Below are 19505 nucleotides of genomic sequence, written 5' to 3'. Positions count from 1 at the left end.
GTATCACCGAGCATGTCCTTTGGAAATACATATTTTACAAACATGAAATACGTGAGCCTAGGTACATGCATGCGCCATCCCAGATCCTTGCCAGTTCCATGTATCTGTATACATTTGTATTTTCAGGTATCAACAGTTTTGCCATGTCATCATCAAGCATATTGAGAGAGATACATTTCACCTGAAGACTCTTTTGGAAGGCAGATGGCTTTTGTTGTTACGGAGCCCTTCTTGTCCAGGGATATTGGAAAAAGGTTGTCAGGGCAAGGGAAACAAAGGTGCTGTTGCCTGTAGCAGTAATGTAAACCTTTTGGTTCCCAGACTGCTTCCCACCCACTGAACCCAACATGCCTTGTTGCATGCTTTGTGCATGGTGATGGATTGGGTCTCACGGAGGTGACAGCAGTGACTTCTCAGTCCCAGCTGGGAAGAGTTTCTCCACAGCCCTGTGCCAGCCACAGCCCAGCACCTCTCACACAGGCACCGTCACTTTTATTCTTTATCAGTGTAAACCCCGACAGAGCTGGTCTCGCTTCACGGGCAGTGCCTGCACAGATGTTGGCAACGTGCAGGAAGGAATTGATGGTGCCTGGCCTCCGTGGGAGCGAGCAGCGTCCCGGCGGATGCTGGCCGCCGGCAGATGGAGCGCGGCTCCTCCGCGCACGCTGCTCGGTGGGAGCAGAGCAACGCGATAACGCATTGTTTATTATGGAAACATGCCACTTTTAGCTGATTTACAAGCAGCTTTGTGGAGCTCCTGATCGCCCCGTATTTTTGGTTTTAGTCCGTTACTCATCTTGATGCATCGTCGGTACATGTCTAAGCAGGGCTGTAAAAGGCGCTCGCGGGGACACCGTGGGGCCAAAGCACGGGGGATAGAAAGCAGCTGTCAGGCAGCATTTCTTCCAGGGGTTTGAGGAGTACCAGCAGGCTGTGACTGCTCCTCAGTGCCTGACTTTACAGTCAGACTGTTCTGTAGCTCCTTCAAGGCCCTGTGGTTCAGCGGCTGCACAGATGGCTGCAGTGCGTGTGGAGCAAAGTGAAATAACACTAGTTCCTTCCATCCTCTGCTGCCTCACCCTGAGAAATTAGCAGCCTCTTTGGGGAGCTACTAGTCAATATTCCAGATCCAAACACCTCCGGACTTTCAGCAAAGTTTGAAACAAGTTCAGGAGCTGAGTTTCAAGTCCACTTTTCCTGTGCCAAAATCCGCAGAGCTGAATACCTGGGAACTATGGAGGTGGGTTAAGTCACGGACCAAATCCACTCTGAGCTTTTCACTGTCTACTTCTAATGCATCAGCTCTCCCAAAATAATATGTCTAGCATGGTTCATACCACAATCACTACTGTAATCACCACTGAAACCTGCATAGGTTAGAAATCCATATGTGGTTCTGCGTCTGGGTGAATTTGGCAGACATAAAGCAGTCCCCAAAAGGCAATTTCTTCCTATCAAATCATCTGCCAATTTTACACAGTTTTGATTTATGCTTTTTAAGGTTACTGAGCTCTTTGCTGAAAGAGTTGAAGGCCATCTGCACTGGCAGTGAATGAGCCTCCCCAGGATAAAGGCTGGCTTCCAGATGACAGAGTAGCTGGGAGCTTGTATCTTTTACACGTGAGGCTCCTCTGCCTGTCTTGTTGGTCCCCTGCCCCTCCTTAGCTAAAGTACCTGCTTCCTATTACAGAATATATGTGACATACATCAGGCAGGTTTTGTGCATTGTAGTTTTATGGGAGGTAGAGGTGTTACACTTCTACCTGCTCCTTTCCCTGCTGTTCCAACCAAGGGTAGAGAAGAAATGTGCCTTGAGGGTATGTAGCTCTCCTGGTTTCTCTAATGAAACTTTGTTTGGTGGGTTGCTTTTTCTGTCTTTTTTCATTTGTCCCTGAAAAGGGAAATTAATTAGCCCAGTTGGAAGTATATGAGGGCCATTTTGCACGGGGAAAAAACAGAGCAGGTGAGCAGTTGTTGGAATTACTTGGACAGTAGACAAAAACATGGAATAAGAGACCGACAAGAGGGTAGTTAATTTAGTTAGAAAGACTGGCTGAGCACAGCAGTCTGGAAAACAGATCATCTTTCTGAAAGGCACAAAGAAGAAAAATTATGGCTCCAGATTGATCCCTTGTGTAAATCTTTTGAAGTTAGTGACTTACACCAGGATGATTTAACCCCATTAATTTTAATGGGTCACTGCAGTGTCCCAAGAGTTGTTTTTTGCTGTGCTCTGTTCTGAGGCAGAGATAAAGCAGAGCCTTGGCGTCTAGGCTTCAACCCAAGCTTGGTGTCCCCATGGGGCTGGCTTGGGCCTCTCCACATTGTGGCTGACTCCAGTTGGAGAGGGAAAAGGATGCAGGAGATGATGATGTGTCTGAGCCCTTGTCCCGTGACAGCTGGGTGCTGCCAGGGCTTTGTTGTGAGCCATAACATGCCTGGAAAATGATATCTGGTCTGAAAAGCAAGGATAGGCATGCTAAGAGGGCTCACTGGAATCAGCACCTACCCTCACCCTGCTCTGGGTCTGCTGATCCAAAGTGATAACAACACACTAACGAGAGACAAGGAGCTGTGGAGCAGTGTGGCAAGGAAAGGAGCCTGAAATCGAGCATAAATGGGCACCAGATGAGTCCTGTTGGGGCACAGTGGGCAGAGAGCAAAGGTCAGTGCCCTTGACACACGACAGGGACTCAGGGCTATGGCTGTGGACAGGCATAAAGCACATTTACCACATATCATTCAAAGCAATAGGGTCGTAGCAGGAGTTGGCCACACATATTTAAAAAGCCTGTGTATCACAGCAGGGAAAACTTAATCTAGTGCCAGGAGGGAGGATGCATCTTTGTCACCAGTTGTCAAACAGCTGAAAACCTGATGGCAGACACAGCTGTAGTGCTTGGGCAGAAATAGTGATCAAACCCCAGTCTCATCAGGCAGCAGCATGTCATGGGCTGTGCTCTGCCCCTGCTCCTTGGGAACCTCAGGGCCCACCTTATGCCTCAGCTCTGTTTTCTGCCTGCCTCTCCTCGTGTGCCTTGCTCCTAGGGCCTGACTCGCTGTCCTTCATTTTACAAATGATTCAAGTTGTTCTGAAGTATTGACCAGACAAGAGGAAATGAGCCAGGGAAACAGATGGATCAAAATGAAATGAAGTGATAAATCTGAATGCAAATGTTCTGTGTGATACTGAGGAGGGGAAAGCTGCCTCTGGTGAAGTTTGGCTGTGAAGTCATCCCTAAGCAGCCTGGGTTTGTCAAGGCATCAGCTGCTCTTCAGCATCATGCAGAAGAAAGGGAAGATGAACATCACTGTGGTTCTGGGCATTTATCTCTTGACATATTAACATGACTGCACAAAGAGTCCAGGGGGAGAGTTCAGACATGGGCCCCAGGAGGGTAGGATGTAACAGATGCTGAAATAAAAGTTTCTCAGTAAACTTTGTTGCTTAACTTCTTCCAATACTGCCATTTAATCTCATTGGTCTGTAGTCTTTTCCCAGTCACATGATGAAAACCAAACAGGCAAACTCTGCTAAATCACTCCATAGCTAGAGCAGATCAGAAAATCTGGATTGGCAAGCTGGTCTGTAGAATGCTTTATAAAGCTTGTATCAGCAATAGTGTGGCCAGCAGGGCCAGGCTAGTGATCATCCTCCTGTGCTGGGCTCTGGTGAAAGTGCACTTCAAGTGTTATGTCCGGTTTTGGGCCTCTTGCTACAAGCAAAACTTTGGGGTGCTGAATTGAATCTAGGGAGGGATAATGGAGCTGTTTAAAAACAGGTAGATGTGATGCTTATGGACGTGGTTTACTCATGGCAGTACTTGGCTAACAGTTGGACTTGGTGATTTAAAGGTCTTTTCCAACCTAAATGATTCTGTGATTCTGTGAATATCAAAAGTTGTTCTTGCAAGCATGTGAGCTTTGGAAGGACCACATGTGCTGGTACCCAACATATCTCAGTGTAATATTTAAATGTGAATGCACCCAGTACATGTCTTTCTGTCTTTTGGTGAGAGAAGTTTCAGATGTAAAGGGTGAAACTCAGTTTGCCTAAGCCCAAGATATGGTCCCAGTTCATCCCAAGTGCTGGAACAAGTGCTGCTGCTGCTCTGTAGTGCCCAAAGAGGAGGAATTTCAACCATGCCCATGCACAGACAGGTGGGAGAGTCCCAGCAGAGCCTCATTTCTGTGTCAGGTTATTTTAAGTAACAACAGCAATTCCCTTCACATGACACAGGGCTGCCTGCATGGTCCTTGTGCAGCCTCTTCAAGGGTAGCACAGGCTGGCAGCATGAGGGAGTCTGAGTGCCACAGGATTCTCTGAGAAATTAATCCTTTTCCTTAGCAAGGGAAATGATTGAAAAGTTCAGGTGCTGCTGAAATCCTGCCTGCATGTCCTGATCCATGGAGCAGCATCACCAGCCCAAGTCCACACTGCTGTGATTCAGCACAGATTGTTACCACACACACCTCTGAGCCCCTGCAATTGCATCCTCAGAGCACAGTCTGTCTTGTTTCCCCAGAATATGTAGCAAAAAATGTTACATAAAGGGGAACTCTGATTTTTTTTTTTAATTAAATGAAGAAATATAAGAAAAGTATTTGTTACTGCTCAACATTAAATGTGAACAGACCCCAGCAGGTGTGAAGGGATGTGATACAGGCTTGGAAACCCTGGAGCAAGCCAAGGGAAGGCCTGTGAGAACAAGAGAAAAATGCAACATGATGATGAAATGCAAATTTTTCTACGACTGTGTTTAAGTGCAGGATCTGGGGCCATCCAGCTGTCTGTTGGCTGTTTTCAGCCAAAAGACAACAGAAGGTAATGGGTGATCTCATCCTGCCCCTCTAAAATTGACAAATCTCCTCCACAGTTGCTGAAGTATCAGTTTTTCTAGGGTTATTCTTTGCCAGCTGTTTGGCAAAGCCTGATGTGGACTGAACATTTCTTCTTTCTCACTGCTCCCTCATATGGAGGAAAAAACTCAGGTGATTGAGGTGGCCGTGGCTGGGAGGTGGGACAGCCCAGATGTATTTCAGAGGTTTGAAAGTGTCAGCAGAAAAACTTTCAGTGTGAGGGCAGCTTTTGGGATGATGGTGTCGATGTATGGCTTGTGGGGATGAAAGCCCAGGAGAAACTCAAACAGGGCTATCTTTGAAATGCTGGATCCTGCAGGTATAATGTGGTGGTTTTATCTGACCTGTGAACATCTCTGATAAGGCACCAGATCATTAGTCTTGTGCTTGTTATTGTACCATTTGCTGGAATGAAACACTAGCATTTTTAAACCACTGCTATCAAAGCATATAATAAATTGTAAGCAGTTTCTTTTCCTTTGAGTATATCCCTCTGCCAAATAATTCAGTGCTCATATCTTCCAAATTGGGTGTGACATTAGCAGGGAAGAGCTGCAAATGAGCATAAAATAATTATTCTTCTAGAAAAGATGAGCTGTAAAAAAAAAAAAAGTGTTTCCTAAAATAATTACTAGAAAAGGACCCCTGCCTCTTAGAACAGTTCTGCTTCCAGCCTCTGATAATAACAGTGTGTTCAACTCTTGAAGTGCTAAAAGCCTGCTTTCTGCAAAGTGGAATTTTAAAGACTGTTGCTCAAAAGTGTACATATATATATATCTATCTCTGTATATAGATAGATATACACACAGTGCAGATATACTGTGGAGTTACTCCTACCCACAACCTGATTTTCATGCTTCTAAGAGCTGTGACACACTTTCAAGAGGAGCGATGTATTTTTAAACTCACACTATGGCATAGGATGAAGGTCAGCACGACTGAGTCTGAGTCTTTGAGGGAAGTTAAACCCCAGCCTTCACTCTTCGTGACTTTCAGCCATGAGTTCTTTGCTCAACTTTGCTCATGTGAAATGCTGTAACATCTTGTCCCTACTTCAGAGGAGAGAGATCCACTGGAGTTCCTGGGTGCTCAGCTGTGAAGATAACATGGCCATGGTTGCATTAGCAATTGGATGCTCTTGAGTTCTTTCATGATCTGTTCCCCACCTTAACTGCAGTTTTCCTTCTGAAATGTTCCTGACTTTAAGTATTGACTAAAACTGCACCTGGAGACACATTTGGAGCTCTGTTGTCATCGCTGCAGTTGTTTTTCAAGTCCTCTTTGGGAGATGGAGTTTCTTTGGAGCTGGTGGTGAGGCACAGTCACAGCTGTGGTGTGCATGGTGTGTCTCATCTGTGTGTGTCCTCTGCCCTGTGCTCCAGAGGTTGGCTCCTCTCACAGCCTCCTTGCTCACCCTTTGGAGACCGTCAAGGCAGGCACAGGAGGGAGGAGGGGCAGCGTGTTATGTTTGCATTCTGGACTGTTTCACTGCTGATTAGAGCAGTTCAAGGACCTGTTGGGTATGATATGGCCTGCAGGCTCTGGGGTAGTAGAGGCAAAGAGGTGGGCAAAAAATCTCTTCCTTTTCATCACCACCCCAGATTTGCTTTGGTGCACGTAGAGCTCTAAGATTTTCTCAGCACTGTTTATAAAAATGTTTCTTCTTGTGAAAAACTTTTGCCTTTTCTGTGTCTTACTGAGAAAAGGGTCTTGGTAGTGTTACCACAATAAATAAATTAAGCAACTTACTCCCTACAACAAAACCTTGCATTTTTTTTTGTGTAAAATGAAAATACATAAATAACCAGCAGAGGGGATATGCCTAGCCTCTAATCTGCATGGAATTCACTCTTTCAGACCCTTGTTTCCTTCTGTACAATGATTTAGAAGGAAAAGCTTTTATCTAATCATGAGGTAGGTCTCTGCAGAGCTCCCCAGGCACTGCTAATGGATGAGATGCACAGCAGAGCTTGAAGGCTTGAAGCTGAATTTTTGGTGCTGCACATGCTGTTGCTGAGTAGGTCAGAGCTGGGTTCTGTGGGCCCTTGGCAAGCCCAAGGTGTTCATGTAGTGATCAGAGCCATTCTGCATTAGTGAGGTGTGTGCTGTCAGCAGGGGAGGGAGGCAATCAGCTGCCCAGGGGACAAGAGGTTGAGGCCAGAAGTGGCAAGGCAGGGATGGGTGGGAAGCTGGTGCTTCAGAGGGAGCAGAGGCAGAGCAGAAGGTTCCAGGAATTAGCTTCATCCCAGAGGATGACTGGGAAAGAAATTGTTAATAAGTAGGTTATTGGCAGTAGGACACCTGTTTCATGCTCTGATTCCTAATCCCCACAGCTGCATCTCGTGGCTGGCGTGCCTAGATTCTAGTTTTGAATCTCACAATATTTTACTGTAATGAGAGATTATTCAAAATAGCACTGAATTCAGACTTGGAACTGGACATCACAGGGTGAACTTCAGAATACAGAAACCTCTCAGGACCTCAGGGATGCTCTTGTGATCCTGTGGTGGATGTTACTGTTGGGCATAGCGTGGCCTGCCCTGGTAGGAAAGGCAGTGTTCCTGCTGAGAGTGTGGTTTCTTATTGTGCAGCCTCTGGCATTTCAGGTAACAAAGGGAGAAAATAGGGCACAAAGCTGATTGCAGGGCATGACATTTGCAGAACCTCATTGATATTCGAGCTTTGGAACTACTGAGCAAGTGAGATCAACAACTGAAAAGGAGGGGGTGTAATGCCTGACAATCAGTGGCATTTTCCCTTCGCCCACATGTGATATCTATATATCAGATAACATGAACAGTTAAAGTAGGAATAAGCTGCCAATGGCCATTTAGTTCTGCAAAATAGAGATCCCTCATGTTTCAGGCCAGAAAAACTCCCTGAATCATCATTCATTTTGAAGGAACAAATAATTTCTCTTTTAGCTGAATTTAAAGGTCTGATCCTATAACCAGCTGAATGGATGGAAGTAATTGCATTCATTCCTTATGCCTCTTCACTTTTATGGACATAGAACATGGAAAAAGATATTGGAAATGCCACACACACTCTTTGAAGATGTACGAGGTGAATTAAAAGTTAATGTCTGGATGGAGCATTGGACAGGAGTTATATAAAAAGAACAAGGAGAAGCTGACTTTTTCCTTCATGAGCACAACTGAAAAACATCCAAATTTGTATATGAACTGGACAGCAAAATTTCTGTCTATTCAGACATTCCACTGTTTCATGTTGTGTGCAATCTGCATATGTTGTGAATGCATATAAAAAGATATTTTCTTCTGTTTTCCAGAGGTATTTAATATTTAATGCTGGTCACCTTAGAAAGTCAGTTGACATGATTTGAGGTGTTTTGAGGCAAGTATGCAAGCATATACTTGAGAGTAACATGATTTTTTTAATTAGTCTCAATTTGCTTACTCAATTTTTAATTGAGTAAGGCTCAAAAGAAAGTGTTAGGATGGATCTGTACATGTAATAGCAAAACCATCTTCTGCTTCTGAAAAATTAATTTTAAGTTCAGTGTTGTAATCTTTCAAATACCAGTCAAGCAAAATTCTCTGGAAGTTTTGATAATTTTGGGTATAGGACTATAAAACTTAGGGTGTATCTGTTTATCTTTAGTTTCAGGAATCTTATAGTATGGATATCTGCAGTATATCCAGGGTGAAATAGCTGTTTTCTTTGTTTCCTGCCTAAAATGAATTGAGCATTGAGACTGAAACAATCTCTTACACCATCTTGAAGTACATGGTGCTTTTTATTTATTATTTCATACCCTATTACAAAAAAAGAGCATCTCCACTCACTCCTGGAGTGCTCAATAAATCCTTTCTCAGTGGGTCTGATACTTCTGGAAACTTCGTGATGCTTCTTTGCAAGTATAATGTAATTTAGCTCTTTTACCTTTTAGAGAGCATAAAAGAGTTGGACCTACTATCAGAATTGGATATTTGAAAGGTGTTTGGTCACCTTGAAAAGTAACCCTAGTGTTTGAAAGGTTTTATCTTTGGGAAGGTGTCTCTATTTTTCTCCCACAATTGGTGCCTGTCAGTGATAATTTGGAATAATTTAATGAATCTCAACTGTTATATTGGGCAAGACAAATTCAGGACTTCTTTTTTCTTTTATGTTTTAATGTTAGAATCACAGAGGATGCTTTAAGACTGTCTGATCCTGGTAGGTAATCAGGAAAGACAAGTCTGCTTTTAGTATTTGCCAATCCAGCAAAATTTACTAGCTATGTTTTGGAGTTTTACAGTGTCTGAAAAAACTCCATTCAAAGGATAGTGATTAGAGAAATTTCCTAGAGTTCATGAACTTGCAGTAGATCTTACATGCCATGATTTATGTCTCTTGACTAGTAAATTAAAGAACCTGATGACTTGAAAGATATTTCCATGTGCTGCTTTGTAGAAACAGGCAGAAAACAATTCCAAGTAATATAAAATTGGTGTCTTATAGAGAACTACACTGCTTAGTATGCTGAAAAGACATTTGATGTTGCAAGACAGTTAACTGAGGACATGCTGCTGAGGCACATTTGGGAAGGAACCCTGCTTTAATCTCCCTGCTCTAACTGAAGGAAATGTAAAGAGGAAAGGAAAGACTGCAGTCACCAGATGAAGTTGGAGTTCATACTGTGGGCTTGACTTTTCTTCCCACATGCATCATAAGTTTTTGCCTCTCTTGGAAAAAATATTTACCATTCTTAGGGCCATATGTGCAACAGATGATTTTAAAAATTCAGGGGAGAGATCTCCCACTAAAAAGGGATGTAAAACTAGGTAGGGCAATAGGGTATTTAGCAGTGCAAAGTAAGTACAGATGCAGCAGCCATCTGCTGTCTGTGCACACTGCAGTCCTAATCTTTCAGGTCCAACTGCCCTTGGACATGTAGCAGGAGCAGCAAAATAGAGAAGTTATGTTGCTAAAAAGCCAGTTGAGTATACAGAAGTACTACACACCAGAAAAGCACCACCAGGAAAAAAAAGAAAAAAAAAAAAAAAAAAAAAAAAAAAAAAAAAGCAAAATTGTTCAATACCAAGCATGTGGCACACTCTCCTTTGCCCTGGGAGCCCAGAGGTCTAGCAGGGCTGGGGCCATGTCTGGAAATGCCTGTACATCATTTCTTACTTTGCCAAGTTAGAGACTTTAGAATGTCAAAAATGCCAGTGACAGCCTGGGATTTCCCTGTGTGAGCCTGCAGCATGAGAGCTGCTGCCAGCGCTTGCACCCGCACTGGGATGGGCTGTGGGGAATCCCAGGGAGAGATGAGGAAACGCAGCACACACAGTGGGGTGGTTGTGAGGCTGGTATGGGGCAAAAGAGAGTGCTCAGAGGAGGCTGTGAGTGGCTATCCTCATGCCTTGGGCAGTCAGAAAGAAAAGGGCAGACAGGAAATTCTTCTGCTTTGTCTTTCTGTGAAAGGGTCCTGGTCCTGTGGGTCTTCCAAGGGCTTGATGCCACCAGCCCTGTTCATCATGGGGAGTTGTATTCACAAGTGGATGTGGTGTGTGAGGCCTGAGGGGAATCACATGTCCCAGGGGCTTTCTCTCAAGAGCAGGAGGGGTGAGCAGGAGGAAGGCAGCCCAAAGCACTGTTGTTTGGGTCACTTCTCCTTTCTCAGGTCTCTCTGCCCAAAATGAGGAGTGAGAAGAATTGGGAATGTCTTTGCTCAGCAACCCCATAAACAAAGCAGCAGCAGCTGCAGCACTTACACTGCTGGCCACAGGCACTTTGCAATGGCTCCTGCTGGCATCTGTCCCCTGGTGGGATGAGACCTGCTCTAACCTATGCCCAGGGCTTGTTGGATGCCTCTGGCAGGTCAGGACAAGCCATCAAAACTTTTGGGTTGCTTTGCACCCCTGACTGAGCTTGCTCAGTCACCTCTTCTACATTCCTCACCTCTGAACATGTGATGAGGTGACTCACTCCTATTGAACGCACACCTAATTTTATAAGATAGTTATCGTTTCATATGCTCTCTATTAAAGTAAAAAATTGCATGCTTGTTTCCTTGAATATCTGCTGGAAACAGCTTAGGTAAACAGCTTAGACAAGGGAATCTCAGTACCCTTTAGCAAAAAAATATCCTATAGGTTGCCTTTTTAAGTACTGGATGCACATATGGGAGAATTGGGGATGATGAAGTATTCACTCAGATTGCTGGTTTCCGCTGCATTGAAGTCAGAGACATTGAAGGCACTACAGCATTTATAACTGATTTCCTGAACAGTGTAGTAAATAGAGATGAGAGCGCTTTTCTTGTAACTCACATGTGCAACAGAAATCACTTAGCTAACATAAATCAGGACTAAATTGCTTTTAAAGGCTCACAAAACATTTCTGAAAGAGACAGGATGAGGAAACCATTTGCCACAGTAGAGTATGTCTCCATGATGAGTCCTATTAAAGCTTGATCAAAGAGCCTTATTGGCTTTTCATTAGAGCCTGGTTATGTACAGTTGAAATTCAGCAGTGATTCCAACAGAATAGGCACAGAAATATGCACAGGAGGTAAATTTAAGCAGGATTCTAGACCATCAAAGTACGTGATTAAGGACAATTTAATGTGCTGAGTAATGCAGTGTGATTTGGATGTAATTTATCCTAATCCAGTCTGATCTTTTACAGGAGAATATATTATAAGGCCACAATTAGGTGAGACCTGGGCCCCATCTGGCCTCCTGTCTCCTACAGTGGCTTGCAGCCAATACAAGAAACAAAGCAAATACAGAGTGAACTTCCCTTGTGTATCCTCTCTGTTTCTGGCATTCAGCCACTATGGGACTCTTCGGGTCAAAACATCCAGAGCATGGAGTACAATAGCCACTATTTATCCTTGCTTCATGAATTTATCTCATTGCTTTTTGAACCCATGCCTGGTATGGGTGATTACAAAGTCTAACGCCAGTGTGTACCATGATTCAGCTGTGTTACAGGCAGAAGCCCTTCTCTTACTTTGATTTAAATTGCTGTGCTCCAACTATTCTTCCTGGTGCAGTAATTCAGGGGCAAAAGCCTTTTTGGACAAGCTGTGTCTGGAGCTGGAGTTGAGTCTTGGTAGTCTATCACTTGGGAGTTTTCTCCTCTTCCTTCCCTCTCTCCATTTCCAAGGACTTTCTGGGATGGGCATTTTGGGGGTGACATTGTTAGCTCCATGCCTGCTGTGGTGGAGGTGATGGTATCCTGGGTCTCATGAGAAGGCACAGCCTGGCGGGCCAAAGAAGGCTGATGCCTTCTTTTGGGAAGGTCATCCATAGGGACAGGGAGGGAGGAGACAGTGGCCAGGCTCTACACACACAGCTCTGGGCAGAGTTAGTCTGACACAGCAGAAGATGTCCCCAGAGAGGGACAGCAGTGGGACTCTTTGAGCTGCAGTTTAGAAACCCAAAATGGGCAACGTGCTTGCTAACCAGAGATTGGACCTACATCTACAGAAATGAGAATTTGAGGCACCCACCCTCAAATCAGGGAGAGCTCAAGAAAATTAAGTAAAGATTCAAAGCCTGTGCAGACTTCTTAAGCTCTTAATCAGATTCATATGATGTATATGCAAGCTCATTAGCCCAACCAGTTTATAAGGTACATTTGAATTTATTACTCTGATACTCAATACTTAATTTGTAACTATGATTAGATGCATCTTTTCAACATGTTGTATCTGCATGTAGTTGTTTGTAATAAAATTCCCAAGTGAAGGGCATAACTGGAAAACCTGCACATGAGAATGATTAATTTTTATTAACTTGTTTTTAATCACTCAGCATTTATGCTGTAATGGCTATAATAAAGTGACACATGCTTGGTCATTGTAAGACAGAGATAAATTTGGCCTCCCCACAAGGGACAAGCAGGGTCAGTTTAGAGGAGTTGAAGAACACCTCTACCCAGAGTTCTTGCTAAGGTAAATACATTTTTCTGTCCTGTGGAGAAATTTGCCATCTGTAAGAATAAACAAGGTAAACCAGAAACAGATGAGGATGTGACTCTTAGGCAAGACCTTGTTTTTATACTTCTTTCCAGGAAAAACTTGCTATAAACATTTGTGTTGTCTTTTTCAAGGCTGCTGAGGCCTTGCAGTAGAGGATCACATGGCCTTAGCTCATTGCTCCAGTGCTCTGCAGCTCCCAGCCCGTGCCGAGCCATCTCTCCCTGGTGCCAGACAGGCTGGGCTTTGCTGTCAGAGCGCCCTGCCCTGTATCTCACAGCCTGGTGAAATGCTGAATGTGCATTTTCAAAGCTCTGTCTTCCTCCAGGAGGATAATTTCATCATAAAAATATAATTGTAAAAAATGCAAGAGGCTAATTCTGCATTTCTTTAGCCTGAGCCAATACTAAAGTTGCTCCCTGGAGCCAAGTAATCAACTTCACTGCTGAGGAGTCCTGGGACAGAAATCTGTGGCATTTCTTACTCATTTAGGGAAAGAGTTGGGTGCCTCCAACCCATCTCTTGTCTTTCTAACACCCATTCTGCATAAAGAAAGAAACAGCTGCTGCTCTCAAACCCAGTGTGTCCATGTGAGGCTGAGGTGGCCCATGGGGATGTCACTTGTCTTGGAGCTGTCTGCATCCCCTGCACTTTGGACTTGGTGGCAGAGCTCAAGTTGTGCTGTGTGGGGCTAACCTCCAGGATGAGTGCAGAACAGAAGATACTGCCTTTCCTTGTCCTGTGTCTCTGCCTCATGATAGAAATCCTTGGATTCAGGTACAGGGAGCATTGCTGGAGAGGAAACAGTGTCCATCTCCTTCCAACCTTGGCTTTTTCGTGCAAGCTAAGGTTACCGGTATAGGGGAGATCTCTTCTGCACTTAATACGTTTTCCAGTGTTGTGCTTGGAGTTTCACAGGGAGAACTTTGGTTGAATTTTAAATTGCTGCGTTCAAGCAAGCTGTCAGAAGTCACTAAAGCACTCAATCAGGATCTCCAGTTGGGTCCTGGTGAGCCAAACTGGGCCACCTTTGTTATGGAATGCAGAGGAAGTCACTGCAGCCTAAGCAGAAGTATATAGTACATAAAGCTGGGCTGTTTGCTCTGCAGACACCCTGTAAAGACAATAGGAAGGTGACAGGAAGGCAAAATCGTCTCTTTTGTTTTGTTTTGTCCCTTTTCTCTTAAGGATGTGTTTGCACAACAGTGGTTTACCCTTCTTAGCAGCAGCAGAGGCCGTGTCCAGCCAGTGAGAAATGCCTGGGTTGGAAGTCAGGTCGACAGATTCTCTTCTTGCCCCAGCAGTCCCTTTTGCTTGCGGCAAGGAATTCTGGAGTCTTGGGACCACCACAATGGGGCCCTTTCTCACAGGGCTGGAAAGCTCGAGCTCTGCTCAGAAAGGACAGATTCATGTTGGAGAGGGTTCCACAATGCAACGATTTATATCAGGAAATGAACAGAATACTTTCTAAAAAAAAAAAAAAAAACAAAAAAACATGAAGAAGAAGAAGGAAAAAAAGCCTTCATCTATTTCTTTGGCTCAGGAAAGAGATCAGCTGTGGTTTCATGATATCAGAGGATGGAATGCTGTAGGGGGGAAATGCATAGCTGTGTGCATCCATCTGTTTGAGTTTCTATTCCCAATGCATAACATACAGAGTTAATTTTGCTTAATTACATGTCATATGGGTCTCAGAGCTCAGTGGGAATGGAGATGCCTTCATGCAGATGGTTCAGCTTTTGCACTCTGAGTACCATGAGTACGAATTTCAACCCTGCACGCTCCATATAGCTCCTGTGTGTTTGGATAATATTAAGGTGTTAGGTGTTCCTCCAACCATAGTCCTTGGTGACAGGCAGATGCCAGTTCTCAGTCACACTTGGTTTTGGGCCTTGTCTCAAATAAAAAATATCAGTCTGGCTGTTGGTGAAAATCAGGAGCATTTCAAGATGCAAATATATTCTCAAGGCTCAAGTTTCTGTGCATGTGAAGACTAGTAGTAAAGTATTTTTGTAGTGCTTTACTTTAAAAATAGTGTCACAGAATCTGATAGCAGTGCTAAGAAAAATACTTTGTGAAAAAGCCGTCTTCGTTACTGACTGCAAACGTAAGTGTTGGGAAGGAGAGAGTGGACTTCCTTGTAAAAATATTTCTGTGCTTTTAATCTGCCTGGCAAATCATTGGTGATTAAAAGATAATCTGAGTTGTTTGCTTGAAATGTCATATATCTCCACCACAGTCTGCCCACACCACTAGAAACTTTTAGGAATTAAGGAGCCTGGGAACAGAAATGACTACAATGTATTTAAACATGAATTAGCAAAAGCCAACAAATACAGAACAATTTCAATTTATGTGTTAAAACACTCTCGAGGATACAGGCTGACCTCCATTACTCAGGGTTTGTCACTGTCTCATCTCCTTCGGACAGCAAACACTGAGAAAGAGACAGGAAGATGATTTACTCTCCCTTTAGCTTCTGTCTCGTCTGCTGCAATGTCTGCTGTGCAGCTCCCCCAGCCGTGCTGCTCCGTGGGTCTGGCAGCTCCTCATGCTTTGCAGGCACTGTGTTCCCTCATAGCTGAAACTCATGGTTGTCTGAAATCTTTGCTAAATGAGTTGAAGCCAAGCCTTGCTTTACTGACAGGGAGAGGCCCCAGGCTAAAGTGTGACGTATCTGGGAAAGGAGGAATCCCAGAGAGTGAACTTTCTGGGTCTGCTGTCCCACAGCAAGCAGGAGAAGCTTTCAAAAGAGCCTTTGCACCATGGGTCCCACAAGGATGAGGTCCCCTGACTGAACCCATCACTTCCAAGGGAAGCTGGTCCTGCAGGAGGCTTCTGCAGACTTGCCAGATCTCCACAGGCAAGGCAGGAGAAATCCTCTGGGACAGATATAAATCAAAGTGAATTAAAAAATAGATAGGCACAACTGTCGCCAATGCACCTAGTCACCTCCAGTCTTCTCCACTTGGAACATTTCTTAGTCTCTATTGAACAAATGTCAGGATACTCCTCACTTTTTAAACAACTTTCTGATAGTGCCACTGTTTGTGTGTATCTGTATGTATTTAGATAGATCAAAACACATGTGCGCACACATCAATGTTTATTAACTCTCACTGAATACATCAGCAAAGTCAGTCCCTAAAGATGGGCCATAAAACTTTTCCATAACATTGTTAATACAACCCTCATCTTTAAATTAGATTGCGAGTGACATATTAATTCAACATAAGATCTTTTTATGATTGAGAAATTTCCAGACCGTGGATAGCTTAATGTGCTAACATGGAAGTCAGCTTTACAGCAATGTTCGTGGTCCTCCTTTCACAATCTAGCAATTTCACAAATTGCTAGATTTCAAATTAGTAATGTTATCCTGGGATAATGTTGATGAGAAAGGAGATCCAGCTTCCCTCTCCTTTGTCATTGAAGGAGAGTCTTGTGGGATGTGCTTGGCACCAGCTATGTTTTAATACCATTAGCAGCAGGAAATATTTTCCTTGCCAGTAATGAGGCTCAGCATCAGCTAAAGGTGGTGCCCCACAGGAAGACTTTAAACGAAATTGCTAGATTGTAATTCAAAAAAGGCTAGAAATATGCTATTTTTGAGACAGATGTTTGTTCAGTATGGAGTGATCCTGGATGATGAAGAGACCTGCCAGCTCTACTTTTAGCTCCACCTGCTGCTTTCATTGTTATTCTTGTAGCTATGGTTGGCAGTGAAGTCAAGATGGTGGTGTCTGTTCTCATATAGAAATGGAAGAAGAATGGAAATATGTGTGTGTATAAAGATGAAAAGATAAAAAGAACAAGAGCTGAAAAGAAAGTGAGCTTCCCTGCATAGCTACAGCTAAGGCATTGATTGTACCTTTCCTTGGAAGGGTTTTTCTTCTGCAAGACCACATTTTTTCTCTGATGTAAGGGTTAACAGTGTGCCAGGTGCAGTCTGGGTTGCAGGAGATCAGAGTTTCTTGGAAATTGTTACAGTTAAGAGAAACCATTAAATAATTTCCTCTATTGGTTTGAAGACATAAACCAATACTTCAGCCTCACATTAATGGTTCACTGAAAACAGTGAGGCTGAGAGGTATTACCCTTATATGTCATCACTTGGGAGAGGGAAGATACATCAATGAATCATATGCAGAATAGTAAGGCATTTAAAAAATTAAACATGGAGTCAGGCAGTGCTCCTTGCTGCTGCTATTGCAAAGCACCAACACAGGCTTTCTTCTTTACAGAAAAGAGGTGAAGAATATGTACACAGAGAGCACTTTACACAGCCAGAGAGATTATTTGCTAGCCTTTGCTTTCTTTTTTTTTTGGTTTTTTTTTTTTCCTGTCCTTGCTGTGAGGAACAAGTTTTGGATTTCAGAGTTTCACTGTGGAGATGAAAATTTTATTTCAAGCTTTGGTATTGCTTTCCCCTGACTTAATGAGTGAAATGTGGATGTACAAAAAAGTAACGAGATAGGGAGACACAGGGTACCTGTTTTTTTTTCAGGAACTCCAAAATCAGAACCCAATCAAAGTTGACTTTAAAACTTACAGAAAGACTAAATTAAAAGAGGAAAGCTAGCCCCACAGGTTGTTTGGCTTTTCCTTTTTTTTTCATTAAGCCTTGTGAATTGGGTGGTGGTAGTGATGAAAATAACTATTTTATAATGACAAATTAATTTATTAACTATCAATCAATTATTACCTCATTTTTAATTATGATAATTGAGTTCTGTATGCCAGAAGAGTTGTACTGACAGCTCCACAAAGCTCCAGACTGGCCTGGGAGCCAAGCTGGGGTAGAGGACTACATTTTGGGGATTGTACCATCCCTGGTTTGGTCTGAGGGAATCTCTGTTTCAGACACCATATAGCAGGAATTGTATTTGCATATGATATCACTTCTGTAGAAGAAGCAACTTATTCATGAGCAGTAGCATCATCACATCAAATACAGCTGCAGATATGGCTGAGAAAGACAACCATTTAATTGAAGTAGAAATGACACTGGGAAATTAAAAGAGGGTGCAAAAAAATTCCCAGTTATTACTCACTGGACACAAATCCTAGACATGAAAGGCATGGGGATGCACACACAGTTCTGGGAGAAAGAGAATTTACAGGTAGACATAACTCTGCCCTCAGGACAGCTTTGGGGGCTCTTCAGCTGAGCCCCCAAACTCTCTTTAAATAAACAGTTTGGGATAATCCCTCTCTGATCCTCTGGAGGATGGAGCAAGGTGCAAGAGACAAAACCCCACTTCTGACAGCCCAGACCCCCAGAATGCAGAGGCTCCTGCCCGCCCCGCTGGTGGCATTGCTGCGAAGGAACCTGCCATGGGGTGGCTTTGCCAGCATGAGCTGTGCCCGGGGCACTGTGCCTGCACAGCCCCTGCCCGGGCTGGGGCTCACAGGCTCCAGGAGCACCGCGGGCAAGCACAGCCATAAGCCAAGTATTTTTGTCCTCAGTTTTGCTTATCCCGAATCAGTTCTTGCAGCTCCTTCTGTAATTTCTTCCCCTCCCGTAGCAGCTGTGTGGGGTTTCAGCTGTTCTGCATGAGTAGAGGTGCCAGCACCCTTTAAATCACTATGGGAAAGTAAGGGTGCATGTTCTATCCTGGAAGAAAGAAGAAAAGATAAAGTTTGGGGTTTGCTTCGATTTGTTTGGCTTTTTTTTCTTTGTGCTTTCCAAGTGCTTGTCAGAGATAACTAGGAGAGGAATGGAGGTTATTCACTAATTAATTAGCTTCGGGACTGGCAGCCGCGCCAGCTCAGCCCGGAGCAGCCGCATCCCTGCAGCAAACACTTCCCACTCCCGTTCCTCTCCGGCGGGAACGCTAAGGGTTAACCCAGTAGCTGTGCATTTAACAGCTCAATTTAAAGGGGAAAAAATGACACCCCTCTCCCCTGCCTAGCTGGCTGTGGATGGTTCGCTCTGCCGGGCTGATCACATGCTGCCGAGCCCCCGGAGCTGCGGCAGCGCCCGGCCGGTGCCGCTGACGGGCCGGTGCTGCCCCGGCCCCCGCCCGCCCTCACCTCCGCTCCAGGGAGGGAGGGCGCAGCGCCAGCCCTCCAGCATATGGGTGGAAATTTGGGAGGCACCCATTCTCTCCCCACCGTTCCCAGCTCTAACCATGTCTATTTGTTGTTGTCTTTTTTTCAGGGACTATGGATCTTCAAAGAGAAAATCAGGTAAGGCACCAGGCTTTTTTAATGTACTGCATGATTCTAGAGAGGTCCTTACCCCCTGCTTTTCCCCTTCTGTTTATCTTGTGTGGCATTAAATTGTGTAGCAGTTTAACTTTTTATTGCTGAATCCTGCTGCAGATAAGCATCAGTTTCTTTCCTTTGCACTGGATAGAAGAAACATATCTGTATGCTATATAGATATATGTATACCATATGCCTTATATAGTATTGCAGTTAAAATGACTGCTCTTCTCTAACTGTATTTATACAGCTTCATCTCCAAGGTGAGATGATAATTGTATTGCATTTCTTTATTTTTCACTGTAAATGGTCAAAGTGCAAAGTCAGAGTTGGGGTTCTTTTCTGGAGGGGAAAGATATATTTTCCTGTGCTAACTTGAATCTTTTATCGTGCCTTTCCAAAATGCTTTGGTGAGGCTTCTGATGCAAAATGTTCTCAATGCTTGTGTCTGGCTTTGGGTTGCCTCAAAGGCTGTAGCTCAGTGTTTTGTTGTTAAAATCCT

General features: G+C 43.9%; 1 protein-coding gene across 2 annotated transcripts in view; it reads left to right on the top strand.

The window, feature by feature from the left end:
- The window catches only part of SH3PXD2A (SH3 and PX domains 2A), a 247844-nt gene that overhangs the window by 133012 nt on the left and 95327 nt on the right, over positions 1 to 19505 (top strand). For both annotated transcript variants that reach the window (XM_041415388.1, XM_041415386.1), the window contains exon 6: positions 18957 to 18985. In XM_041415388.1, coding sequence (XP_041271322.1) covers positions 18957 to 18985 — 29 coding nt within the window. The remainder of the gene's footprint in view (positions 1 to 18956; positions 18986 to 19505) is intronic.

This window comes from Onychostruthus taczanowskii, unplaced genomic scaffold, assembly GCF_017590055.1.
Source record: "Onychostruthus taczanowskii isolate IOZ18803 unplaced genomic scaffold, ASM1759005v1 scaffold5, whole genome shotgun sequence".
Lineage (NCBI taxonomy): Eukaryota > Metazoa > Chordata > Aves > Passeriformes > Passeridae > Onychostruthus > Onychostruthus taczanowskii.
Note: the sequence above shows the minus strand (reverse complement) of the source record. Positions and strands in the feature narration are given on the sequence as shown.